This window comes from Netta rufina (genome assembly GCF_964035555.1).
Source record: "Netta rufina genome assembly, chromosome: 20".
In the NCBI taxonomy this organism is placed as follows: Eukaryota; Metazoa; Chordata; class Aves; order Anseriformes; family Anatidae; genus Netta; species Netta rufina.
This window is the reverse complement of record NC_140144.1, coordinates 7,949,439-7,976,845: the sequence shown is the minus strand read 5'-3', so window position 1 is coordinate 7,976,845 and position 27,407 is coordinate 7,949,439. Positions and strand designations below refer to the sequence as shown.

The window sequence follows — 27,407 nt, the reverse complement described above, 5'->3', positions numbered from 1 at the left end:
TTAAATTAATTATTATTTTTTAAATTATAAACCCTAATAAGTCTGGCCCCACCATCACAAGCCAGTTCAGAGACTCCCTCACCGTCAAAGGGGATGGATGCTCCCGCGCAGCCCGAAACCAGGGACACCGACAGTGGGGATTGATCACCTGGTTAAGGGGGCATTGATTGGCCCGGCCTCATTAACATATCGTTAGTGTCAAACCCTTGGCTGGCCCCGCTCAAGCAGGCCATGACCTGGATGGATTGAAAAGCTCCGTGCATTGGGGAGGGATGGGAAATCAGTAACCAGGAGCCCTGATCGATCGCATCCCCTCCTCAACCTGCCACGGCTCTCACCAGGAACGGTCCCCACCCAGAGCATCCCCCAGGGGACCAGGGCCCGTGGGGAGGGTTTCTCTGGGAGCTGCCACCCCCTTTACCATCGCCTCCCGGGTTGTTTTTAGTGCAGTGAGTCAGTAGCCCCATATAGGATTTCCATCTGCGCTGCGCGAGGCCTCGCCAGACTGTGTTTTGGGCCTCCGTCCAACTGAAGCTGAGGAACTAGTTGGGTTTGGTTTGTTGGGTTTTGTTGTTTTTTGTCTTTTTTTTTTTTTTTTCTCATAACTTTTGCACACACAAAAGAAGAGGGAGAGGAGCCAGGGCTCCTCCTGGGCCCCTTCCAGCCTGACACATCCCATGCCCCACCTCGTGAGTGATTTACCTGCGGGCTACAAGCGGCGTGCAGCGATGACCTGGTCCCTGCTGGTCCCAAACCGGTGGTGGGTCACAACCTGGGGCTGGAGATCCCGGCTCCTGACTCTGCAGGAAAACCCACATTTGTCCTGAAGGTGTGAGCTGCAGGGTGGAGAAGGGATCGTGGAAACGATGGGAGCTTGACCAGAGCCAAGCACAAGTCTTGGGGAGGGCTGGAAGGAGCAGCTTCATCCAGCACCACGGGGCAGCTGCTGCCCAGCACCATGGGTGATGTTTGCCCTGAGCTGTGCTCCTGGAGGCATCTCAGCCCCCTGGGGGCTTCCCGGCTGTTCTCGGGGCCGGCGCACACAGGAGCCTCTCCGCATCCTCCGCGTTCAGGTGGAGAAGCGATTCCCAGCTCCTGGCCCCCGGGGGCGGCAGCAGCATTAGAAATGTAATCAAACATGCAGCACAAGCCCTAATATTTGATTGCAAGCTAATGAAATCCTGGCGTTGAGCAAGAGCAGACCGGGCGTCTTTCCAAGGCCATGTAAAGCGCTCGGGGCTGTTCACAAGCCAGCAGCGAGCCGGAGGCGCCCAGGCAGGACCAGAGCCCTGGAGAGGCCACAGCAACACGTGCAGGAACGGGGCTGTGGGCAAGGTCCCGTCTCAGGAGCCCTTTGAGCATCCAACATCACTTCTCTACTGCTTTTTTTGTACTAAAAGTCAGATTCATGGTGAGAGTTACAAGGAACTGGGGTGCTGGGGGACACAGCAGGCAGTGGGGGTGGCATCACACAGGGCAGGTGGCCCTGGGAGGTGGCACCGAGACCTGCACCCATCTTGGGCGACCGTTTTGGGAGCCCTGAGCTGGGGAGGATGTGGGGATGCCCCCTTCACCACCACGCTGCGGGCGTCATTCACATTTATGATGGGTTTTCTAAGCAAAAACTGCTAAGGGCAAAGAAATTGTGGTTTCCCAAACCACCAGCACGGATTCAGAAAAAAAAAAAAAAAGTTAAAAAGTTTCTTCCTTGCCTTCTTGCTGGTGTTTCCTCCACGCTGACGCTGCCCATCCGCTCTCGTCATGGTTCATTTTCTGCATGGGGCAGGTTGGTGCGGGGCCTCCTCGGTGGCAGCCAGTGCTCAGCCCTTCGCTAGCACAGTTAGATGCTCTAACACGGCAAATTAATTAGCAGTGATGTGTTAAGTGCCCGGGAATCTCATAACTGTAATTGCAGCACGATGCTCCTGCGAGGAGCATTTGATCTCCCATCGATTAACGAAGCGGGTTTCCCCCTTTCACGAGATGTCTCGCTCCCCACTGGCTTTTCGTGCCAGTGGTTTTGCAGAGGGACGATGCCACCAGCAGAGCTGGGGGTGTGAAAATCGTGGCATCCCACGGCAACACCCACAGCACCTCTCGGCTCCTAGGGGTACCCCAGAAGACACAGGGCAGATGCTGAATGTCCCCAGTCCTTGGTGGACGACCTCCCAAATTGCACCACAACCCCGCTCCCTCTCTCGTGGTGGTTGGGGAGCCCTGAGGGGCACCCCCTTGGTGTCCTGGTCACACAGTGCCAGAAGAGGCGCCTCCCATGGGGTTGATGCCACTGGGGCCCCATCCCCATGGCACAGCTCCTCAGGGAGCACCTTTGCCATCGACCTGCCTGCCCGGCACTGTGCCCCAAGCAGATTTTTTGGAGCCTCGCCTTGCTGGGCTTGGCTGCATGGCTCCAGCATCAGGAGAGGCACCCACTGCTGCCCTGCCTCCAACCCCAGCACCTGGCTGAGGGGAAATTGTGATGGGTAAGAGGAATTCATCTGCATCACAGTGACCCTGCCAACTCCAACACTTTACAGGAACGACTACACATTATTTTACGAATAAATAACACCTTGCCACAGATTTCCACCTGTTCTGAGCATCTCCGTGTGATCCCTGCGGCTCTCAGAAAGGGAGCGGGAAACAGGACTCTGTTCTGCAGGCAGTGGAGATGTTTGAAGCCTCCTTCATTTCTCGTTTCAAGTGTTTATCCTGCTCTCCCCTCGCAGCTGTGCCTCCGCCGTGGCAGGCGGCTGCGGCTGAGCGCGGCGAACCCTTGAAGGAAAGCTTCCACTGCCCAGCGTGGAGGAAGCGCTGTCACGAACATTATTCAGCCACCGAAGGGAGAAACAAAGCCCAGCTACACCGAGCTGGCATCTGGATGCTGGGACTGATTGCTGCCTTTTAATTAGGGGCCGAGCTGGCTGCCTGCTTGGGGCAGCAGCTGCTGCGTGGTGGTGAGCGGGGCAGGAGGGCTCCAAGGGTTTCTGCCATGGTGCTGGAGGCAGAGGGGTGCTCGTGCACACAGCAAGGTGCAGGTGAACTTTGTTCTCCCAGTCCCTCCCTCCTCCACATAACGGGCAAAGAATTGAATAGCAAGAATTGCTCTGCTGTCCCCTGCCACCTCCAGACCCCAGGTGTGTCCTGGAAGGAGCCTCACCAGACACTGCCAGGCCCCTATGAAATGTTTCTTGTGCAAGGAGTGTCTGTAGTTCCTCTCCGGAGCTGTGTGAGTGGGTGGCTCTTCACATTACTTGACCACCTAGCAAAAGAAAGGCAATTGTAAAGCCTGCCCCAGCCTTCTGAAAACCAAACCAAACCAAGAATCCCCCCCTCCAGCTTCCTGCAGGCATCCTCTCCCTCCTCTCCAGCTGGAGCCCACTGGCCCCAGGGTGCAGGGACCTGCAGGATGCGATGGGAAGGTTCCCAAAGCCCCTGCTCTGGGAGGAACGAGCAGAAGGCTTCACCCCATCTATGGACGGGATGGAAAAATAAGAAACTGTACAAGCCAGGTAAAGTGATGCAAAAAATCCCAGGACACCGTCATCCCCTGTTACCCGGAAATATTCCAATTAATGTTTTGCGCTGGTTTTGCTGTTCTGGCACACAAGAACTTTTTGGAGTGATGGAGCCAAGCTCAGCCTGTGGAAGAAGACACAAAACAGGACACAGGGGCCCCGGCTGGTGGCAGAGCTGTTTTCAGAGGAGGGGGAACCAGTCACAGCCCTGTCACGGTGCCGAGCAAGGGGCAGATCCCCTTCTGCCCCCACATTGCCAAGAGGAACCCATCTGCAAACCAATGCAGAAGCCAGAGCTACAGCTCTGGGCTGACTTACAGCAGGGTAGTTTTGCCGTTGGTTTTCCCTTACGATGCTTTCTGAACCATGTTTCCCTTCCTGGTGGGCTGTGGGCTCCCCAGGATCACCTGGAGTTGCTGCATGGGATTTCGGCGCAGTTTTACAGCACTGGGCTTCACAGGGCATTCAGCAGCCACATTGGGCCAGGAGCTCTTCTCATTATGTCGTTTGCAGCTTTGGATGCTTGATTTTAAGGAGCTGGTGAAGCCATGGGTCCCAGCTAACAAACACTGTGAGATAACCTGCTAAAAACATGTCATTTAAAGCATCTGAACATCGTTGCAGCAGAATTCAGTTACACCAGGGGCAGTTTTTTGCGGGACCCCATGGTTCCCATCCCTGTCCCAGCCCAGGACAGGCAGATATCCCTGCAGGGCCTGCACCCAGCTCTTCTCCTAGCACAGCCCCCTACCCCAAGCCCAAAAGCACAGCAAAGGTCACAAAAATCGCAGCCCCCACGGAGCCTCCCCAGGCTCTTTTACCAATGCCCCCAAGCCATCACCTCTCCCACCCACTTCACCACGCAGACAGCTGCCCTGGCGCTTGTTTCCCAAAGCAGAAGCCGTGCTGTGTCCCTCGGGGGGTGCATCCCTTTGGGCAGGGGGGGTTCCTGCACCCCATGCCCAGCACCGTGCGGGCACCAGGGCTGGGGTGCTTTGGCACAGCCACGTGCGGGGGCCAGATGAGCCGAACGGGCCTCGGGAGGGGAAAAAACAGGGAAGGTGACAAAGAGAAAGGAGATTAAAGATTATAAACGGCAACAGACAACAACAACAACAAAAATATACAGCTTTCTCCTCAAACTGTTCCTTTAGTCCCAACAGCGTCTGCTCTGCAGAGCTCGCGCTTCAAAATTCACAGCTGCTCAAGGAAAAAAAAAAAAAAGAAAGAAAAAAAAAAAAAAGGAAGGCTCATGAATTATGTATCCCCGCTCAGATCAATCCTTCAGCGCGCTGTCAGCGAGGAATCAAAGCCCGAGCGAGGCAGCGGCGCTCAGCCCCCCGCGTGCTGCCCCCCGCGCGCTGGCCCCGGCCCCGCTCTGCCAGCGGCTGATGGACGCGCTCCCGCTTCCCAGCTCCTTCCAAGATCCTGTGTGTTAATAATTGATGCCAAAAGCTTATTTTAAGGCAAGTCACCTTGTTCCCAGAGAGGTCCCTCTCCCTTTTCACCCCCCAGATCCAGACTATGATGGCACTAATGTGTGGGGTGGGCTTGGCCCCGGCTGTGACCCCTCTCTAATGGGGGCCCTCCAGCCCCTCAGCCAGGCCCACAGCCTCTGCCCTCTGCGAAGTGATGTGGAAGTTGGGAAAGAGCAATAAAGGAAGGAAAGGGCCCTCTCCCACCTCTCGGTGGTGCTCTGCAGGCGTCTTTTGCAGAGCTGCAGATGCAGAAGAGAGCGGGGCATGAAGGGGGACTGGCACAATGCCACTTTCACCACTTGCCCCACAGAAACAGGGTCAGAGGTAGACTGGAGTGAGAGGAAACACTAAAATGTCTTTTCTCCTTGATTTTCGGAGAAGTCTGTCCCTGCAGGGCACGACGTGCTGCCCTTGCACACAAGGAACCCTCTGGGCTTTGACTGCCACAAGTGGCAGCTGGGAGCCAGCACCGGGCCGGGCTCTCCCTCAGCACACCCTGTAAAGGGGACATGGGGAGAGGCACCCAGTGACACCGCTGGGGGGCACATTGGCAGAGCCACCCACCAAGACCACAGCCCAAAGTGTCCCACGAGGTCCCCAAAACAGCCCTATTTCACCCGGGAGCCCCCGAGACCCTCCTAATCCCAAGGTGGGTGCTGTCACCAGGAACCTCCACCACCTCCATGCCGTGTCTGGCCTCAGAGGGCCTCCCGGGGCGGTCACAGCACTGCTCAGCACCTCACTGCAGGCCCTACATGGCCAACCTGGAGCCTGCTTCACAATGTCCCCACACCTCCACTTCCAGAAAGCTGCTGGCATCTCCCAGCCCTGCCCATACCCACCATCGAGGGGCAGTGGGTGCTGAGGAGAGCCAGGCTCTGCCCCAAAACTCTCCAGCAGAGCACCCAGCGCCGCGCTGAGCCCCCGCAGCCTGCAACCAGGCCATTTATCACCGCACACAAACAGCTCCCTCGCTAAAGGCCACGCCGTGACACAACGCCGATGGGTGTATTTACATTCAATACGTCCCGCTAATCTGGCCTTCGGAAAGCGTCTGCTGAACATGTCCTTTCGTTCCCGGGTATCACCTCTTTAATCAGCCTCTCGTTACCGATCACAGATTGATTTCGTTTCCAGTAGCCAATAGGTTTTCCTTTTAATTTTCGGCATCACGTTTAATTAAAGCAAGGTGGGTCCGACCCCATCAAATCATATCAAAGCCTGCCTGAGTCCCAGGTGAGTGAAAACACCAGAATAAATTATTGATTAATCTTTGCTCAGATTAATCTATCACTGCCTCCCTGAGCAGCACAGGGCTGGAGCTCCCAAGGCATTTCTCTCATGGCAGCCGTGCCGTGGGTGCCAGGCACAGCTCTGTGCTTTTAGCCAGGGGTGCTGGGCTGGAAAACAGCTCTGGAGGAGCCCCAAATCCCCCTGAGTCCCCCACTCCCTTGTTCCAACGAGCCCCAGCCCAGCGGCTGCTCGCTGCACCTGGGGAGATGCTGCTAAACATGCAGAGCTCGTGAGCCTGTGGAGCAGGATGCAAGCTGCAGTGAGAAGCGAGGTTTTATTTTATTTATTTTTACAAAAATTCCCATGACCGGCAAGTGGTGGCCACAACGGGGAGGGAAAATGGGGCAAGCAGACAAAGAGGTGCCTGCTGCCACACAAGCTGGTACCTCTGAGGTTTGCCCTGGGAAAGGACCGCGGGCTCAGGAGGGTTATTGTGGGCTGGGTGAGAGGCTGAGCACAGAAAATGACCCCAAATGCCAAAAATCGTCAGGGCCTGAAAGCAACGGGAAGGGCCCCTGCGGCTCAGCCAGAGCTGGCTCCGGCAGCACTGCAGCAGCCGGGCTGTGAAGAGCAAACACTGCTCCGGATTATGAATAAAGATCGAGTGCCCGTCTTCCTCCCGCTGCCGCCGGCAGTGGCTGGCCTGCCGGAATACTAATGTCTGCTCAAAGCCGAGGCCACTTAGAAGGAGATCAGGGGCCAGGCTCTGGAAGAGGCGATGATGGATTTGCACCGTTCGGGGAAAACAGGTGGCTTCGCTGGATCCAGAAAACTTCTGTTCTTGGAATAAACTTTGGATGCTGCCAAAAGCTGAGCGGGGTGAAGGGCTGGGTGGAAGTAGATGGAGGCTGGGGAGGGATTGCCAGCAGCATCAGATCAGCCCGTGAGTCAGCAGCATTAGCTCTCACCTCAACAAGCAATCTGCAAATTGTGCAAATCTGCTTTTCACAGTTCACCTAACCCGCTAAATTGCCTCAGATTTACAGCTTGGGTGTTCACGCTCAAAAATGACTGAGTTAATGAAGAAAGGGAAGAGAGGGGGGAATTAAAACAAACACACAATAGTTTGGATTTCGTTCAGGAGATTGCTGCAGGGGCCCCGTGCGATGCCTGACCAAACTCATTTGGTGATCCCACCCCAGAAACACCCGAGGCACTTCCCCACCACGGGGGGACCCGCAGAGAGCGGGCACCCCTCCTGCTTCCCCATTTTTCCACCCGCCTGCTCCTGCTACAGCTCCTGGCTGAAGCCCTCGCTGGGCAGGAGGAGGCTTTGATCAGGTAAAGATTTCCGATCCTGCCGGATTAAAATCCTCCGGTCATCAAACACAAAACCGACACTGGGATCACTCCACCAGAGGGGAAGATGAAAGGTGCCGTGTGTTTCCCCTCCCTTCGCAAAGTGGCGAGATCAATACCAAGTTTCCTCTGGGAGAAAAGGGCTCTTCTGTGGGGGAAATTGCCTGGGCAGGAGGAGAAGGTGCCGGTGAAGAGAGCCACTCCAGGGCTTACCTTCAAAGTATTTTTAGCACCGAGCTTGGGAGAAAACGCTGCAACCGAACGGTTCAAAGCAGGACACGCAGAGGACATCCACGTGTCGCTGAGCCACCTTTGTGCAAAGGTCCTCAAAAGCAGAGCTCGGAAACAAGGGGGGAGCTAAGGAGGAGAGAGAAGGTTGCAGCGAGCTTGGCTTTTGCTGGCATTGCTCTTCCTGAAAGTGCGTGAAGGAAGGATGGTGGCTTTAAAGCGTCCCCTGGGGTCTCACCCCTTGGCTTTTAGATCTTTAAAAGAAAATCTATCAGCTCTTCACACAGGGCGGTGTGCGAAGGCGCCTGTTAGTCCCACGTCTGTGCAGTCTCCTGGTCCACAAACCCTTGGGTGATGGGCTTGAGTCTTCAGCATTTCACGGGGCTGTGCCACACGCGGCCCCTCGATGCCATCCCTCCCTAAGCACGGCACAAACCCTGGCACTTTGCTGCATTTAACACCCACCTGATCTTAGGCTGGAGGCAGGAGCTCTCCCACAAGCAGCCACCTTCTCCCACCGAACCTAGGAACGTCGATCCCATTACAATCCCCAATTCAAACAGCATTTGCTCTTTTTTGAGATAATGTCATCTTAATGCTCTTGAAGCAGCTACTATTAATCTCACGCCAAAGACGGACAGATCATTACAAATGGGGGGAGCGGGGGGATCCGTAGCACAGATTGATCAAGCGCATTACCAAAAGGCAAAGTGATTTATGTCTACATTACACCGCATATTAGGATATTTCTTTAAGATGGTCCCTGAGCAAATACCAATACATGCAACACGCACAACAGCATTTTCGTTTGCACAGCTAGTTAAAGAAATGACATTGAGAAATTTAATGGGACATAATTCGATCCTGGTGGGAGAAGCACGCCTCGAGCAGAGGGCTGAACGGAGGGAGAGAGGAGAGCCTGGGACAGCCCCGCGCTCCTCCAGCCTGTGCTGGGGGCCTGGTACCCTCCCTGCCTTGGTGCTGTGCATGGATCGAACCCCAACCCCTTCTCTTAAGGCCTGAACCTGACTCTACTTTTTCTCCCTCAGCATCACCAGGCTTCACCCCCTGCTCTGGCACGGTGAGGCCGTGAAATGAGCCTCCAGCGTTCAGCACTGCTTGCCCGGTGCTCCCAGCCCACACGGATGCCCCTCAGAGCACATCACCGCCTTCCCCACGGGCCTGTGTCACACCAAAAGTCCTGGGCACACACACACAGAGCCTCGGCCCTCCTGCACGTCCCACCTTCACACAGAGGACGTGGCTGACATCCTTGGAGGCGTTATTAGAAGCGACAGTGGGATCCAGGCTCTTTGCCCAGAGCTGTCTCCGACCTCGTACTGTTTTGGGGGTTCACAGATGCCTACCTCTATTTTATTCAGGCTGATAAAGCGTCTCCTCTTGTCCAAGAGCATCACCTCACGAGGCTTAGCAGCTGCTGCGTTCCCTCCCAGGGATCGTTGCATTGCTGCACCCTGGGACCTGGCCAAGATCTATTGAAGCCGATGGAAAACTCCCATTGACATCAATCAATCCAAGATTAAAACGGGTTTGTAAAACCTGCGAGACCTCGGGGATGAATGATAAAATATAACCATTCTCAAAATTTACATTTTAAAGAAATTCAATTTTCCATGGCCAATAAAACCCAGCGCTGTTATGAAATACACCTCCCCTGTCCTCTGCTCGCTGCAGGGCAGGGCCCTGCGTCAGGAAATCCTCCTCGTCCTACAAGCACCGAGCACAGGGGGGGAGCTGCTGAAACCTAAGCACAAACCTGGAGGACAGACGGGAGCACAGGTGCCAAAACCCACCTCTGAACTGACATCGGAGCACGCTGCAAGCCAGGGGACTTCACCTTCAGGCACAATAGGAAAGGTTAGGAAATAAAGCCCAATTTTTGCAGCTTCTTCAAAAGGAAGAGGCCAAAATGCCAGGCATCTATCTAAATGCGTGGAGTTACTTTTTTTGAATCGCAATCTAAGGATGAACAGCTTTTACTTAAAGCTGGTAAAACAACAGAATGGAACCGGCAATAAAACAGACCAGGATGTTTTTCTTTGTTAACAGTCTTTCAAGGGAAAGCTTTGGTTGGCAGCACCAACTTAAAATGCAGCCTACAAATCAGGGTCTCTGAGTTTTTTTCTATTTATTTTTTAATACTTTGCCTTCTGAATGCTCTGTAGAAGCTTTCCTTTCTCCTCGCTGTGTCTCCATCAAACAGAACTTCACACCCTACTCGCATCGAGCTCTTCAGGCACTGCACTTGGAAAAAAAAAATGAAGCAAATATACTTTTAATCTCAATGGCTGAAGGTGTTACTTTTTGTTTACATCACCACTATTTAATGATGAATATTTTCAGTACTTCTGATAACTTGGGTAAGGGTGTATTGATTTTTCTTCCATGGGCTATAAGTTGGGTTGTATTAAAAAAGAGAGAGCTCAGCTCTTTCCTAGTTCAGATCGTGCAAGGAAAAGGCACGTATTTGCTTTTCAAATGGTGGTGAATCATGTCCTTTCCCCCCCAACCCCAAGAAAACCCTTTACAAATGTGCTTAGATTAAAAATAAATATTAATCTTTTCACTGAATTTTGTAACAGTCCATTAACAGAGGACAGCCAAGAAGGGGATTATTAACAGCCCAAGCAAATTGGTTCAGAAACAGAGATGTCAAACGTGGGCACACCATAGGATTATACCCAAGGATTAGAGCTAAACACAATCAGAGTTACAGTTTTATAACCTCTGGAACAAGCATGGAAGACTTTTGCAACTTTTGCAGAAGGCAACACCCCCTGGACACTTGCAGACCCTAGTATCAGCCCCAGTAACTAAAGGGAGCACGCCTCCAATTTCCCAATGCGATTGACACAAGTGAATTTTGAACATGAACATTTTTTAGCGATCACTGCCTGCTCCTTTAAGAATGTAAAAATATAATATCACAGTATTCTGTTTCAATTTCATGGATGTCTAATTATGTGAGGTGAACAGTAAAAACAAAAAAAAAAATCTGAAGTGCTTAGCAGCTTTGCTTCTTGGCATGTCTCGTTAGATACTCTTGGTTTAACTTCCATATGTTTTTCAGTAGGAGAAAAAATATTTAATATAAGAATCTAATTTTACTGTAATCTTTCATGGCTGTTGCCTCACAGCGTGTGCAGTGGTGGCAGTGGGACTGTGTGGGAGGGAGGAGCGCGAGCACATCGCACACCAGCACCAGCCCTTTCCCCTCTGCAGCAACAAACGGGGGATTGGCGTTCAAAATTCGGTGAACTCACCCCGTGCCTGAGCAGAACAGATCTTTAAGTGACGTGCTGGTAAGTTTTCTCTCCCTCCCTTTACCTGGCTGCAATCTGAGTCAGAAAACCAAACAGATTTGGGAAATTTAGGAGCAAGTGTTTTGGGAGCGCGTCAGCATTGTGCAGGAACAGTCACCTCTTGGCTCAGGAGGAATGCAGCACAAGAATGGGGTTTATAAAAGAGTGAGCTAGCTTGGATAGAAACTCAGTGAGAGAACAAAACGTAACCCAGCCTCCTGGACACGAAGGTCCTGCTTCAGCAGTTCTTGCCCAAGCCCAGCATCCTGGGACCTGACCTGGCTGCAGCCCCCAGACACTGGCAGAGCCTTTTGCTGTGAGTGAAGCCCGCTCCTCCAGCAGGACTCACACAATTCCCAGCCCCAGACCAGAGGCTGCAGGGTTTGCCTTCCTCCGCTGACATTTCACTCACCTTCAGGTCCCCCCTGTGGGCTTTGGCCTCTGCAGCTGTAAGCAGAGCTGACTGCCCGGCTGCTTTGTCTCAAGGAAAAGGAATGGGGCCCGCAGGTTGCCTCTTCCCGGAGCTGCTGCTGGATTGTTTGGAGCTCAGGGGAGGCTGCCGTTCATTGTCATCCTCAAGCCCCGGCCGATGGGATGCCAGCTCCTTTAAAAAGAGAAGCCTCTTGCTTTCTTCTCAGCATTTTAAAGGGGATTGTCAACGGTAGACAGGCTGTAAGGAAAGAAAAAGAGCTAAAAATACCTTAACAAAACCCAAACGCACGCAGGATGTGCAGATGGCGAGAGGCAAGGGCATGGCAGCACCGTACAAGCACAGGCTTCTTCTCCCCGCTATCAATTTTATTTTTATACCGAGGCCACGGTGATATTTCCTGCTAATAATTCTTCACCTGTGGATTCCAAATGAGCAGCTTGTTGTGAGAACTCGAGAGCTGAAACGTGGGTGCCAGAGGTTAATTGTACCCGAATACACAGCTCCCAGCCTGCGCCACTGCTTCACGAGTGCAACTGTTACAATCATGTTCCCGATGCAGATATTTGTTCTCATGAATTTGAAATTATCTTGCTAATAATAATTTCACTTTTTTGTTGTTTTACGGGAAATATTCCTAAGTTCACTTGCAGGAACTCATCTTAGACGCTGAACAAAGGCAGACCCAAGCACGGTGCAAGCAGCCACGTTTAAAACCCAACACAAGCAGCCCCAGAATCTGAGTAACAAACCCTCCTCATCCTTGATCCCAGCCCTCTGCTTTTCAGAGCAACTTTTTGATCAGCACAAAACCCTCTAGTGCCAACTACAAGGACTCTCAGTTTGAATTAGTCTCCTTATTGACATAAACAAGTAAATAAAATGAGGAATGCTCAGCTGTCCCTGCATTCTTACAACTCAGCGCATAACAAAAGACCGTTTACACTCTCATGCCATACCTCAATTTTTTCTCTCCTTTTATTTTTACCATACAAAACTGGTAATCAGGTATTAGTACCACCATGGAGCTTTACACATGACAAATGCCAAATTAAAAAACAAACAAAAAATGCTGGTTGTGGAGAAGGAACACGCCACTGACCTTCCAGTGGGTTCGCTGCTCTCCTCGTGCTAACAAGATGCCTTTTGTTTTTATCACTTGATTTCAAAAGGGAAGGGAAAAGACAACCTCAGACATTCTAACAAGTTCACAACACACGTTTTTGCAGGAACTATCTGATATTCAAACCAGATTCAGAGCTCCTCAGAACAAGAGAGGGGACACAGCCCCAGTACCCCCAACTCGTGTTCCTGCTGCCCCTAGGCTACCACCGCAGAGCAGCGTGCTTCTGGTGCAACCAAATCCCCCCAGGCAGTCGCTTTCCCCATTTACTTGCAGAAAATCTCCTCTTCTGAAGGACACCCGGTGAGGTTAAAGAACAAAAGCCCTGCCTCATAGCACATTAGTGATAAAGCAGGGGAATGAGAGGCTTCCGTGTGGCCTGGTTGGTCTGAGCACGACTCAAGAGCCAGGCCCTACGCTGAGCTCAGGGAAGGAGCCCAGGAAGCAGATTAAGGTGCTAAATTCACGGATAAAACCTGCATTAGGAGGCAGCTTTGAGGCTGATCTGTCGCCCTGTTGCATGTGTTTGAACTAAATCTATGACATGCACCTCCAATAAGGTCACACACAGCAACAGGGAGCCAGTACCTGCCCTGCGGCCTCCACAAAATTTACCACCAGGCTACTAGGAAAGACCGAAGAGAAGAGGCCAGCACCACAAACATCCTTTTAGTCCTTCCCCAAGCGCTTGGAGAAATGATTCTGGCTTTGAATCAGTACCTTGCACATCCCGTTCTCTCTTTTTACACTTTTTGGGTTAGTATTTTAATGGGGATTGCTATTGGTAGCGCGCAGCTCCCAATTAACCCAGGGACTAATTTAAAAAACGTATTTGTTTCCAAGGAGGCATTTAAAACTTCATAAGAAGGTAACAAATATACAAGAAAGGGAAGAGAACTAAAAGGCTTTGGTTCGAAAATTAAAGTTGTTTGCCACGGCTTGATGGCTTAATCAGTCGATCAATATTGTTCACAGGGCAGGCAGGGAGGGAGCCACGAGCTGTGATGAAAAATGCATGAGGGGACAAGGGAGACCTGGGAGTAGAAAATTAAAAAGTCAGCCTGTTACATTTGTCCAATATTGGCAGAGAAATTAAAGTGGTTTGGGGAGGGGTGCTGGGAGGGAAGCGGGGAGCTGGCTGCAATACACACTGCATAGCTGCTGAGGGTTCCCTTCATGGGAGAAACACTTTCACATTAATTAAGTTGCTTTCTTAGAGAAAAGATGGATTTTGTAACCTTTAGCACTTGCAAGCTCTACAAAGAACAGTAGGCGGGGTTTACACATGGAAAAATAAAAAGGGATTTCTTCCCATCAGGGTGCAATAGAAGCGCACGCTCTGATTAGGGCAGGGCGCGCCAAGCTGACACCGGGCAGGGTGAGGCGATGCATTTTTCTAGGAATTGGCTGACTTTAATGTATCATTGCCCTATAAAAAACGTTGGAACAATGCAGCTCGATAGAATACAACCCACTACCTGAGCCACTAAAAGCAGCAAAGTTGTTTCAGCACATGACTTAATTTCATTTTCTCTGTTAGATTTGGCTGCTGCTGGCTGTGCAATGCCCTAAGAAATGCAGGTCTAGAACATGCAGAAGTGAGAGCCAACTGCTCTTTAGGGATCATGGTCTTTGCTGTTTGCCTTAAGATGTGAGTGATTTTAAAAGCTGCAACAAACTCCAATGAAAAAACTAAAACTAAGTTGCTCATCATGTAACTCAACTGCTTTTTGCCTCTCGTCCCTTTTAACCAAGGGTGGGAAATACTAGTGTCCAGAACCCAAGCTGCAGAGCTGGGGAAGAACAGCAATGTGCTGTACTGTGAGAAGGGCTTTTCAGTTCAAACCCATCTCCCAGCTTCTATTCCTTGCATTCAAAACTCGAAGCGAGCTTTTGCTTGGCTTGGAAACTGGCATCTCAATCAGGCACTCACCACCAAGCATTCCAAGTTCCAGGACAATGAGCAGAGACAAGCACGTACCGCATCCAAACTGCTGAAATTTAGAAGCTTATATTAATTTAGATGGTTAAATTCCACTCCCTGAAACGGAAATATTCCAACCTGTTGCACTTCAAAAGATTACAGGGATAGGAAGTGCTGTTCCTTCTCAAGGCGTGCGATGGGAGCAGACTCCCTCCAACTGCGGTTTCTGAGGGGAAGAAACACAAACAGGTTTGAGTCGCGTTTCTGTAAGACAATTATCTTTGTACTTGGGTACCTACAGTGATTTTTATGACTCTCCATCAGACTTGCCAATTACAGGTTTAAAATTTCAGGCTCAATTAACACGGTCTGCCTGATGCTGTTTTCTAAAACTAATTATCTCCAAGTGCCAATAGCCGATTCCATATATAATACTTCTGTGAACTTTGGAATTTGCTTTCTACACCATTATTTAAGTATAAACAAAATGGAGCAGACAGCAGTGCCTAAAGCAGGTTGGATACCACATTATGACCTTTTTATTAACGAAAGAAATGCTTACACCGTCAGAAACCCAGGCCTTCTAATTAGTACAGTAGCGGGACACGGGGCTGCTTATTTACAAGGCTCTCTCTCATCCAAGATGCACACGTTGTTCTGTCTTGGGTGATCTTTGTACCCAGAAGGCTGCTTGGGTCAAATAGCAGCACAAGTTTTCATTAGGTAGTTCAGCTGCAGCTGGATTTAAAAAGCCATTATCTCCCTCCTGGGGCAACTTCTCTTTGGTGCCTGGAGGGGGGAGTTTAAAAAAAAGAATCGAATGTCACCTACCAACATCCTCAAACAAATATACGCTCATTGTTCATACACAGTGTTGTGCCTCCACAGGAAGTCATAAACATGTATTCTCTTTCAAGTACCTCTGTCTTTAATAACAGCCAGTCTCGCCCGAGTCCTGCAGCTAGGAAGCTGAAACTCCTGCACCACTCAGTCCACACGACAAGAAGCTGTCTGTAGAAGCTCGGTCCTTTGTGTTAGCAGCAAACACAGCTCAGCCAGCACCATACAGGTAGAGGGTGATGCTCAATTTTCTTCACTTTTCAGGTTCCACGGCTATTAAATGCATTGTCTCGTGAATGCTGTTGGTTCAAATAAAATGAGATGAGTGCTTTGAGGTCTCTGAACACCCGATTTCACTCTGCTACAAACAAAGGGATGCCTCCCCTTCCTGTTCTTCCCCCTCAGCCCCCTTTCAGACAATGTGGTTAACTTTACGCAACATTCATTGCTAAAATGAAATCAAACCTTGCGACCACTAAAGCCTCTGATAGGGATATCTGTTCTTTCTGCACCAGAAGCTTTTCACACAAGCAGAAGGCACCTGAAAATCCTCCTGCAGCACTACACTTCATTCTCAACTTATTTTAAAAATCAGCCAGGTGACAATGCGTCACCTCTTTACTGGCTCCCCAAAGCAAGCTTAACACTAAAACCTTCGTGGCTTGTAAAGGAAAGGAGGGTGCACCAGCGGGAAGGACAGGTGGCACAGCCAAATTAGCTATCAAGAGATGACAGATGAAACAGAGTTCTCAAGAAAATACCAAAGAAGACACTGAAACCACAACAGTCCCAGGCCAGCAAACGTTCAGCTAGGACAGGACCAGAGACTTCCTGGTCTATAGGTGATGGAAAATTGGCTGGGGTTTGTAGGAGATGAACACGTCCACCCATTCCAAGTGGAACGACGGCTGGGTGGGCTCTTACCCTTCAGTGGCATGTTGCATGCAAGTTTTAAATCATTTAGGAAACATGTCATACATATCTGTGCTGAAGGGCTGAGTTATTTTCCTACTTTCAGTTCTAAAACAGGACAAATGAATTATACACAGTGTCACTGCTCATCACACATTTCTAACCACTTAATACATGCAAATTTTGTTAACATTTTTCCTTACAATTTTAGTAAAGGGAAACATCTGTTCCCCCCCGCCTCAGAAAGTACATTGCATCTTCCAAGCTGCCACATGCCTTTGAAATTCCATGTTTAATCAACACCATCATCTCATCCAGAAAAAGACCAGCACAGATAAGCAGCCTTGCAACAACAACAAAACCCTATCATATCAGCATTCATGTTTTAATGTTTCCAGTTTGTCTTCAGCTTTAAAAACTTCACACCAGACCCAAGGATTCTGCTAATCAAATAATGAAATAAATAGCACAAGTTCTGGAATACAAAATTTATTTCAAGCTTACAAAAGATTTCAACACCGTAAATTCTGTTTCAAAACACGAACTGTACATGGATATTTTCCTTAACATTTAGGATAAAGATCATTACTATCAGATCTCCACAGATTCATTTCAGCTGAGAAGCATCAAGAAATCACATATAGATCTTTACCATCTTCTCCAAAATACATCAGACTCACATCTGCCTTGCCATGCGAGGACTTTTAAATAGTAAAATGTATTAGTGCAACCCCAGTATTTAGTACAGGATGAAAGGGCCAGAAATAGAACCAGCAATTAAACCAGCAGCTCTCTTTCCAGCCATGACATAGTTCTCTCCCCACATGCCAACTGCTGGGCTGTGCTACTATTGCCTGCAAGTGTCATGAAAGGCTTCAAGTGTTCGGAAATCCCTCCACGTGGGCGGCAGGCCATCCTGCAGAAACTTCCCGCAGCGCTGGCACGGAGCCTGGAACAGCTTTATGTAACTTCTTAACCAGGTCTAAAAGGAAAAAGGGAGAGAAATTAAGAAAACTGGATGTGGACATTCCCCTATGTCATCATTCTTGTCAAGCAGTGATCCCAAGGACAGAGAAAGTGCTTTGGCAAGGCCCCAGTGAGGTACACAGTGATTTTATAAACAGAAATATGCAGAAGATTACAAGGTCACCATATAGCTGAATTCTCACTTATTAAATATTTTGCCTTTTTAGTCACTTAAGCAAATTTGCTAACAGCAATTCACACACTCTGAGCAGGAGGTTTTTGCAGCTAGAGTATCTTTGCAGAAGGCAAATGTTCTCCTGCTCCTCATATTTCTACTGGAATTTAATTGTTCTTGATGGGTACCTTCTTCAACTGAATATTGGTTTGTCTCTTCCTATGAGCATCTATCACACCCCCACTGCAAACGTTCTGCAACAGTCTGAACTCTTAATAGCTGAAGATACAAGCACTTTCACAGCAAGCTAACTAACTTCCTCCCTAATGCAATTTTAAGATCAATACTCACTGGTCATAAAAATACTCAATGATTTTAAATCTGATTATGCTGATATATATATATATATATTCAGTGATATAAATATATACACAGAAAAAGGCAACTGCTGAACTACAAACAGCAAGTACAGGTGTTCTAGGTAAAGCTCTTGCCTCTCAAGTGTTTTTTCCCATTGTCATACATAACAATAAGCATTACATAACTCAATTCCAAACTCAAGGAGATACGCAACTAAAAAATACCTAGACCAGCAGATTTATACTGTGAAGGATGCACATGAATCTTGTCATTTAAAGTCCTATTGAATTACATCGATAAGAGAAAATTGTTCCCTGAAGAAGAGGTCAGCTGAGTTTATTGAAACAAATCCTTCCATCTTCATCAGAGCCTTCTCTATAGCAACCAAACCTTTGGCCGTCAATAACTCTCCTCCAGAAGAACTGGATCTTCCATGGGTTTAGCAGTAAATATGGGGACAAGGGCAACAGAACACTACAAGTAAATTGCTGTTATTTACTTCAGCTTGGATGGACTCTGCTTGCACAACAGAGAGATCGAATTTTCTGAACTGCGACACAAAAATAGGTAAATGAAGTTGAATTGTGCGCTTAAGACATCTGTTGAAAGAAAAAAAAAAATTCTTCTCCATTGCCATTGGAAAATCAGGGCTTCACTACATCCTGTCATGTGGATTGCTCAACTGACAGCTGAAAGGACTAATTTATTGACACTTTGGTTGTACATCTGGTTTTGCTTTGTTAAAATTTTTAGTACTGTTTTATCAAATCAATAAGGCAGGCTCATGGCTTAAACAAACGTGCTACCCATTCTATTAAACATTAATTTTCAGACACATGTTGGAACATGAATTTGACCAGTAAGAGTTGTTTTCACCTTTCAAAACCCATTTTAAGATGCACTCTAAGAGAAAAGACTTCCGTGATCTCTCATCTTCGTGGCCTTTTTATTAAATAAACAAAGAAACAAGCACAGCAGGTAAGCGAATCTGACCTGAAATCACACATTGGAAATGAAAGACATAAAAGAACCGATGCTATCTTACACACCTACAGATTGTGAATGGCAAAATTAGATGTTCGTTTTTACAAAGTCTCAATTACATTGCTCCAAGTGAAGGGGTAATGCAATAGCTGAACTAAAAAGTCTGAAGAGCAGAAAAAGTCTCTCCTCAAAGCCTCCTTTGCAGTGGAGACTGCAGTGGAGAGAACAGCAACAGCGTTATTTGCCAAAATTCTGAAGGAATTCCAAATCATAAACCCTTGTTCTCACCCTCTAACAGGACTGCTTGTACACAAGTTTATTTCACAAATAAAAACCTAAATACAAGCAGAATTAAAGTGATAAACTTAAAACTGCATGTGAAAGTAGAGTAGTTTTCATTAATTTTATTCAGTAAGGAAAGAGTGGAGTACCTCAGTGAGCATTTCCTCAGTTCCAAAAACCACCTGCTGCAACACTGAGTAAGTCGTTGCAATTCCTTATGGAACTAGGTTTGGGCTGAAGGTGGATGCAGCAAAATGGTCTCTTCCTGACGACGTTCCTGCCTCTGCCTCCCCACTCACCCAGTAACTCTCCCCACAAGCCGTACTGGCACACTGACAAGCAGGCTGGCTCAGCTGGAATACACTAAATGGGAGTTTGCTCTTATTGAGGAGCTTGCATTGAAGCTGACTTCTCACGTCCAGAAATTGACTCCTCGCACAGCAAGAGCAGTGTGAAAGAGCTGGTCCATAACAAAGAGTTTGTCTAAGAAGGTTTTTTTCTGCTATCTTTAGAGATGACCCAGAGTAGCTTTGTAAATAGGAACCACTGAGCAAATACTGAGAGCTATGATAAGAGTAACTGTATAAAGCTCAACCTTCACAATTACCCCATGGTATTGAGATTTTTCATCCTTGTCCAGGTATGAGATAAAGAATTACAGTCAATCTCTACTGTCTAGCTTACTTAAACAGCTGAAATTATAAATGCATCACAACCGCCTCGTGCCATTCACTGCCAGCAAGCTGCAGCCTGTTTGGTAGTATGTTTCTTCAACCACACTTACCATGAAAGACCTGACTACCACGTCGGGCATCTGAGGCAGCTGGTAGTGCAGCAGAGCAGTGGTCGCGTGATCCGTCACCTGTACCAGACAAAAGGAGAAGAGGCCTTATTTATTCTGCATTGCTGACAAATTAAGTGCTAATGTGAAGAAAAAGCAGCATAAATTCCACGGGGAGGCAGCAAACCAGGGACTGACTACGTGACTGTGAAGACATTCTTAGAGTAATTTTGGATAGCTTTCTCCAGCTAGCTTCCATTCCTGCAGCCAACTTCATACAAGAATCAGCTAAAGCAATCTAGATAACTAACTTCATATGCACACAGCAAGATCAGAACGCCTGTGGAAATTCAAAAACATGACAAAACCTAATAGTGTCTCTATCGCTGTTAAAAGGACAGACTTGTCAAGAAGAGAACCTGTTCCATGTTAAAAGCATCTATAGCAAGTAATTCATCTAACTTACAAATGCCTATAGCATAAGAGCAGAACCTATACCTTTGTGATTGAAATCCCACGTATTCTGTGAAATCATAAACAAGCAAAGTCACTGAACACACAGTATCAGTGGAAAGCACTTTGCTTTTCTATGTTCCCATTTTTCACTTCAACATATGTTGAACTGCTCAACAAAACAACAAAAAAATGACAATAATGAAGCTAAATTAGATAGTTCTGGCAGAGGTCAAGACTTCCGTAAAAAAAAAAAAAAAAAGTTTTGGGGTTGGACTTCTTTATTGGAGGGGAAAAAAAAAGGAAAAGAGAAGAGAAAAAAGAAAAGGATGAGGAAAACAAAGTAAAATAACCTCACTTGAAACTGCATTTTAATGAAAGAGTGAGGACACTCCTCTTCAATTTCATGAGAACACTTGAAAGATTTAAATCTTGTAGTTCTATTTCAGGTTGCTTACGCTGAACAAATAGGAATCGAGCTCTCATTTCCTCTGAAAACAGGAATCAATTAATATGATTATGGCTCATAACTACTTGCATTAGTAAAAGATTCCTGATAGAAAGCTTTTTAATCTACCAGACAGAGCCATAACAAGATCTTACATCTGGGAATTACAGCTAGACAGAATACAAATAAAATGTAAATTTGTAACTACAACAATAATTAAAAAAAAAAAAAATCAGTACAACTAACAAATTGTTCAATAGTTTGGTTTTTCCTTCTTTTTTTTTTTTTTTTTTTTTTTTAAATCACTACCATTTAATAATGATTCTGAAGGAGGGCAGTTTCTGAACAGCTCTGATACAAATTCACCAGCAGTGCCCAGCCTGCCAGCTGTACTTTTAGAGCTTCCCAAAATATTATCACACTCAACAGCTTGCTTCTTCACAGAAGTTACCAGCTTCAGGCAGAAATTATTGGCAAAATTCTTTGGGCTGCACCTACAAAGATCTCAGACAACACGACCCCAGTAGCTCTTTCTCATGTCGTAACTTGTAAATCTATTTATGGTCCTCATCAGTAATTAATAAAGAGACGAGGTGTTCTTCTCAGGTGTTGTCGTTCTATTTTCCAGGGCACGTCTGCATAGTACAGTAAATTCTGAGTAAGAAAGTGTGAACTGAAATTACATTTGCTGTTCCCAAGTAACTCCACTTGTTCCTAATCTGTATTTAGTCTAATTCAGCAAAGTGAATTGTGCTGAAGCGCTGAAAATTTCATTGTAGAGAGGCTCACGCATGAATCTATTCAGGGAGGTGAATCTGTAAAAGATATATTCCTGAAAATCCCCATACAGACAGGCTCTAACCATACAAACTTCCTCCGCGGAACACGAGATGAACACAGTCTATCCTGCAGTTTTAAGTTACACTGCAATTTTAGAAACAGATTCTGCTCCCCAGCATTCACACACACGCCTCACTCCTAAGGCAGCTCCAGCAAGTGCAAGGACAGCTGATTCTGGCATTTGCAAGGTAAAACTTCTGGGAAAACGTTCACAAAATGGACCTCAACCTGCTGAAGCTCTTTATATGCCAAACACACACACACACACAAACCCAGAAATAACACGATTAACTACATTAATAGTACAGCGTAACACAAACCAGTCATTTCTTTCAAACATCTCATGTGGTGTTTAGAAACGACTGTAATCCAAGTCCTACTAGTTATGTGATTTTTTTTTTTCTTTTAAGATGCTGTTTTTATAGGATAACACCAGACATGTCAAAGAATAGAAAGTTCTGAGGATATTTATGAGCAGCCGCTCTCCTTCTGCTCTATTTCTACTTCTAACGAACTGTATTTTTTTTCCCCTGAACAACAAAGTTGTTTTCTCTTGGCATTGAAGATGTGGAAAGTTGCTAAAAAAAATACTGTTATTAACAAATTTAAACGGAATGGCCACTTTGGCAATGTTGCACATATGCTGTTCCCATTGTAAGGTAAAGCTAATGAGATTCCACAGGGAGATAAAAGCCACACCAGCATTACTAGAACACTAATCACGTTTTCTGAACAAAAAGGAGGCGATTTCTACCATAAGCAACTGCTTATACAGTGCTTCTGAAACGGATCAAAGTGGGTGTCAAATCTGAGGAAGAGGAGTAGGGAAACGAACCCCCCCCCAGTGAAAGCAGCACACAACGTGATGGCAAAGAGAAGAGAAAAGAGAAATGACAAAACTGGACAGTGCTTGGCAGGGAAGGAAGAATTAAAACCTCTGTCCCCCAAGATTACAGAGATGATGAGAGAAAGCATAAATAGTCCAACTTTTTTTTTTTAAATAATAAAATAATTCTTTAAAAAAAAAAAAAAAATCGATCCTGAGTTCTAGTAATGAGAATATGATTTCACACCAAAGCAAAGCAAAACAAACTGCATACGTGCCAGCTCAGTTAAGGGACACATTTTTTCTTCCAGCCAAGCTGGAATCACAAACGAATTTATTCTGGGTGTAGGATGACATCTTGTGCATTTCAGGACTTTATTTTATTAACCTCACTTTCATTGCTATATCCTACCTACTGCTATCTAAACTATCAGTCACTTTTTAATTCTACCTCTCTCTATAGAGGAGCATATTCAGAAAAGTACAAATTGATTAGGATAGCTGTTGCTCTGGACCTTGAAATAGATTTTCAAGTGATGCTGCAGAAAAACTCAATATCTCACAATTCATATATTGAAAAGCACCTGACATTTTTGCTAAAAGAAAAAAAAAAAGAAAAAAGGCAATCTACTGAAGCCACAATTTTGCTAAATAAAATAGCTGTTGCTTAACTAAGCATGCTCCCACTGTCAGATGGAGGAAAAAACTTCATTTACAAGAAAAAAAAAATTCGGTCTTCACCTCTAAACAAACCTAAGCTGTTTTGGGCTGTATGAAGTGGTTCTGCTTTAGCGAGGCACAGTCTTGCTTTCAGTTGGAACAAGGAATTGTTCTTTCCTAATAGTCAGGAGATATTTTTCTCATTTTTGTTACCAAGCCGATTAGAATCGTGCATTCCTTAAGCCCATCTCTACTCCCTCATCTAGAGGGAATACAAAGCAGGCTGATACCCAATCTTATTGTGACTTTGTTCAAATGCCATCTCCCCTGCTCGCCCCCCCTGCACTTGCTGCGAGATGCTCCCCGTGGAGGTGGCGGTGGTGAAGCCGCGTGCTCCTGCCCTGCTCGTGCAGCCGGCTGCTGGGCTTGCTCGCTCCCCAGGTTATAAATAGCTCGGGAGAGCAGCACACAGCAGTGGGCAGCAAGCGAAATCCCCATTATTTGTCTCAACCGAGCCCACGCCAGACGTTTCTATAGCATTTCCCTGCCCGCTTGCTAGCGGAGCTGTGCTGCAACGAGCTGTCCAAAAATGGCATTATTGGGCCTTGACAAATGCTGTTAGTCATACATCTCCAACGGGGAAAATTCATTCAAGAATATCCTACAATTCACAGGCTGGGAAAGCTGAACAAGTGCTTCCTCTAATTGCCTTAAGAGGCACAAAATCAAGGACCTGGGGTACGGCATTTCTCCTCCGTAGATTAGGTGAGTTCCACAGACGTATGAAGCTAGAGCTGGCCGAAAAACTAAAACAGAAAAGTAAGAATCACATCATCACATGGCTAAACTAAAGAAGCTGTCTCTGTTCTAATACTTTCTCATTGCTATTGGCTCTGCTTTTGCAAGAGGAGGTGCAAAACTTCCTCTAAGAAGCACAACTTTCCTCGCAACTTACTTATTGGTTTATTTCCTCCAGTACCGCATTGAGGACTCAATCTAATATAAAGGGATTCTCTAAATCCCCAGAAAGTTTTTTTTTTTAATTTTTTTTGTAAACCCTGCTAGGTTCGTGACCTTAACGTCAGCCTATGGCAATGAGTTCTAGGGGATAATCAGAGCACTAAAAGAATAAAAAACCATACTATTTTATTACTGTTTAGACCTTTTATACTGTGGAAAACTGCACGAGTGCCTTTGTTCATTTCCAAGGATTCCCATTATTCAATCTTCTCTCCAGGAACACGTTTTAGTCTCTCTGGAGGGAATCAGGAGAGCACAAAACCCACTCAGTGCCTCGGAGGCACTCTGGAAGGATGATAAATGGTCCCTCCACAAACGAGCACTGACGAACGCCACAAAAATCCTTTACACACCTTTCCCCACTCCTAATTCAGTAAAACACTACCAGGCTTTTCTGAAGCATTGGATTTCTTAGCTGTTTTCAGAGCTCCCAGTGTTTAAGTTTTTATTTTGCTTGTTCTGCTTATTTGGACTGGAGCAGAGATGATTTTTTTCCACCTAAGCAGGTCTTTGAACAAAGCCAAACTGCTACCATGCGAAGGAGCAGTCCCGCAGGTGACCCTGGACCAGCCCATCTCCTCTCCTTGAGCAGACGTATCAATAGCCCGATAGCTGTCTCATGCATGCATTCATCCCGCATGTGATTTTATTCTGAGATTATTGACAAGAATACATCTTCATACATTACAATACTTATATGCCCTTGCAGTGGTGGAAATTGTGCTCTGAGTTTGGGATCGCACGTCTCACAAAGAGCTGGGGAGGCACAAAGCTGCTCAAAGTTTAGGTTAAAATGTGACTCGGGAAGAGGAGTGTCAGTCCCAACAGAGAGCAGTCGGTGGCACGCTAAAATGAGAAACCACTTAGGTGAAATTAAGAAAGGGACTCGAGATCAGCAAGAAACAGACGTATGTATATGACTCAAGCAGCCCAACTGATCGTACTGCATAGCAAGAAACACTGTGCTGCTCTTCCTGAGCAGCTTGACAAACTGAACAATTAATGCTTGACTCCGTTTCCCCAGTTACACAGCTTTGATCCATTCAGAGCAGTTCCACTATTCTACATTTATTTTTTTTTGAATGCAAATTCACAAGTAGTGCACCTTTCTCCACAATCTATATATATATATTTAAGCTTTCTGCACAATGACTGGAATCGTGCAGTCCTCACACACATTTTTCCTCCCACTAAGATTTAAGCCCCCAAATACTTCCCGATTTCCTATTTGTTCCTCCTCTTGTGCCAGTGGACCAAGACATGCAAGGTGCTAGAATAAGGAGGTTTAAGATGAAAACAGTTGCTATTCCTGCAGAGTTTAAATGTCAGACAAATATGGCAGTCTGAAAACCTTTTCATTGCTCCTTGTGCTTTTGCCCTTTCAGCCTCCCCTCTCTTATTTCTCAGCTCCATTCTCTGAATCTAACCCTGCTGGTGGATTCAATAGCTACGAAGCTTACTCACCCCGCGACCAGACTCAAGAAGACTCCAGGGAACGCGGAAAATGACCGTACGCTAACAGTAATGGGCCCTCTGGGAGCTGTCCCCCATCAAATTATACACACCCGGGTATCCTGACTAATAAGGAGCGAGAGAAAAGGCTTGCTGACACAGCCAACGTTTGCAAACAAAAGTCAGGACAAATTTAGCATCGTTTGACAGGGTTGGATTGAAGATCAGAGGTCTCTAGTCCTTAACCTAGAAAGTCATCCTGCAGCCCTGGGAGATTTTGACAGGCTCGCAGCTACCACAGACAGGTATCTTGTGAGCTCCAGATGTTGTTGCATTATCATTGAAGACAGAGTTTGAGAACTTGGTGTGGCTTTTAAAGAGAAACGTCCCTGCCCTTCAGAGCGATGATTGATTTTGCAGCATTTAAAGGCGGCGGAGCTGAAAGGGCTGCCCGGGCTCCTCGGTGGCAAGAGCAACTCATCCATATCCTTCCTTCTGGGCACAGCGCTCGCACGTAGCGTTATCCACAAAGCCGTACTGCTGACTGGCACCAGAAAAACAGCTCAAGAATGTTCAGCTATACTCTGATACAGCTACTGATGATTTTTAGTGGCATGAAAACATTTGTTCTGAAGATCCGTCAGTACTACAATGCTAACAGAATATAAGATTTTCTCTGTTTTAACCATTTCCTCTATTTTGCTACGGCTGAACTGCTATTCCAGGGCTGTATAAATGGACACAAGTGCAGCTTCAGAGGATAAAGAGAAAATCAAACGAAACCCAACACCACAGAGAGGAACTTACTATGCTGGACCACGGCGTTTTCTGTTTGAAAACTTCAGTCCTAGCTTTAACTTATTTAACTATCAGCTCAATAATGCCGAATCTATTGATTAGAAAGTACCATCACCTTGCATTTTTATCCCATTTTTCATGCGAGGATCTGAGAGCACAGTGCAACTAATTCAGCACTAGCTCCTGTGAAGTCAGCAAGTATTACCCCAACTGAAGGGATGCAGAAATCCGATCCGAAGAGAGGTGAAGTTGCCCAAGGTAACACAATGACAGAGCCGGGAACACAAGCTGTAAAAGCACAGGCAGCTCCTGCACCTGTTAAAGGCAACCTTTTCTCCTGCAGTTTCTTTCCTTTTTTTTCGGGGGGGGTGATGGAAATATTAATGTATTTGGTATTATTTAGCAAGAGAGAACTGGAAAACAGGAACTTGTACTCAGGTCACCTTATTTTAGAGAATTAGGAACAGAACAGCCACTTATTTTATATACTTAGAGATGTGTACACAGACCATAATTAAAATGCATCTTTGCTTGATATATTTTTAAGTTGCCATCCAAAGCATTTTATTGAAATTAGTGTTTTAAATACAACTAGAGAATAAATTCATATGTATCCAAAAAGCAGCCACACAGGCAGCAGTAACAGAAGCATTTCACATTTTCTTACTGACCTCTCTCAGTTTTGATCTGAAGACCCTTGCCTGGAGCTGAAGAAGAAATTATTACTCTATGTACTTATGCTCCCTGAGTCCTTAACTTGGGCTCCTAAGCAAACTTGTACATTTACTCTACACTTATTTTTTGTATGGACAAAGTTATGCAATCAAAACCTTCAAGATTTATTATCACTTATCTCAAATCCAAGTTAGTCAAAACTAAAACATCCAGGAAGACAATCTTAAACCCAAATGAAAGTATAACCTAAAACACACATGGGGAAATTGAGATGATGCACTTAATTACAGTGTCTTAAATTTATTCTATTGCAAAAATT

General features: G+C 46.6%; 1 protein-coding gene across 1 annotated transcript in view; it reads right to left on the bottom strand.

Moving 5' to 3' along the window:
* Nucleotides 1-16,872: 16,872 nt before the first annotated feature.
* Nucleotides 16,873-27,407, bottom strand: part of MED27 (mediator complex subunit 27) — a 93,531-nt gene continuing 82,996 nt past the window's right edge. Inside the window, exons 7-8 of the mRNA XM_084299278.1 lie at nt 19,920-19,997; nt 16,873-17,350 (exon numbers count right to left, since the gene is read on the bottom strand). Of these exons, the coding sequence (XP_084155404.1) occupies nt 17,216-17,350; nt 19,920-19,997 (213 nt within the window). The 3' untranslated portion in view covers nt 16,873-17,215. The remainder of the gene's footprint in view (nt 17,351-19,919; nt 19,998-27,407) is intronic.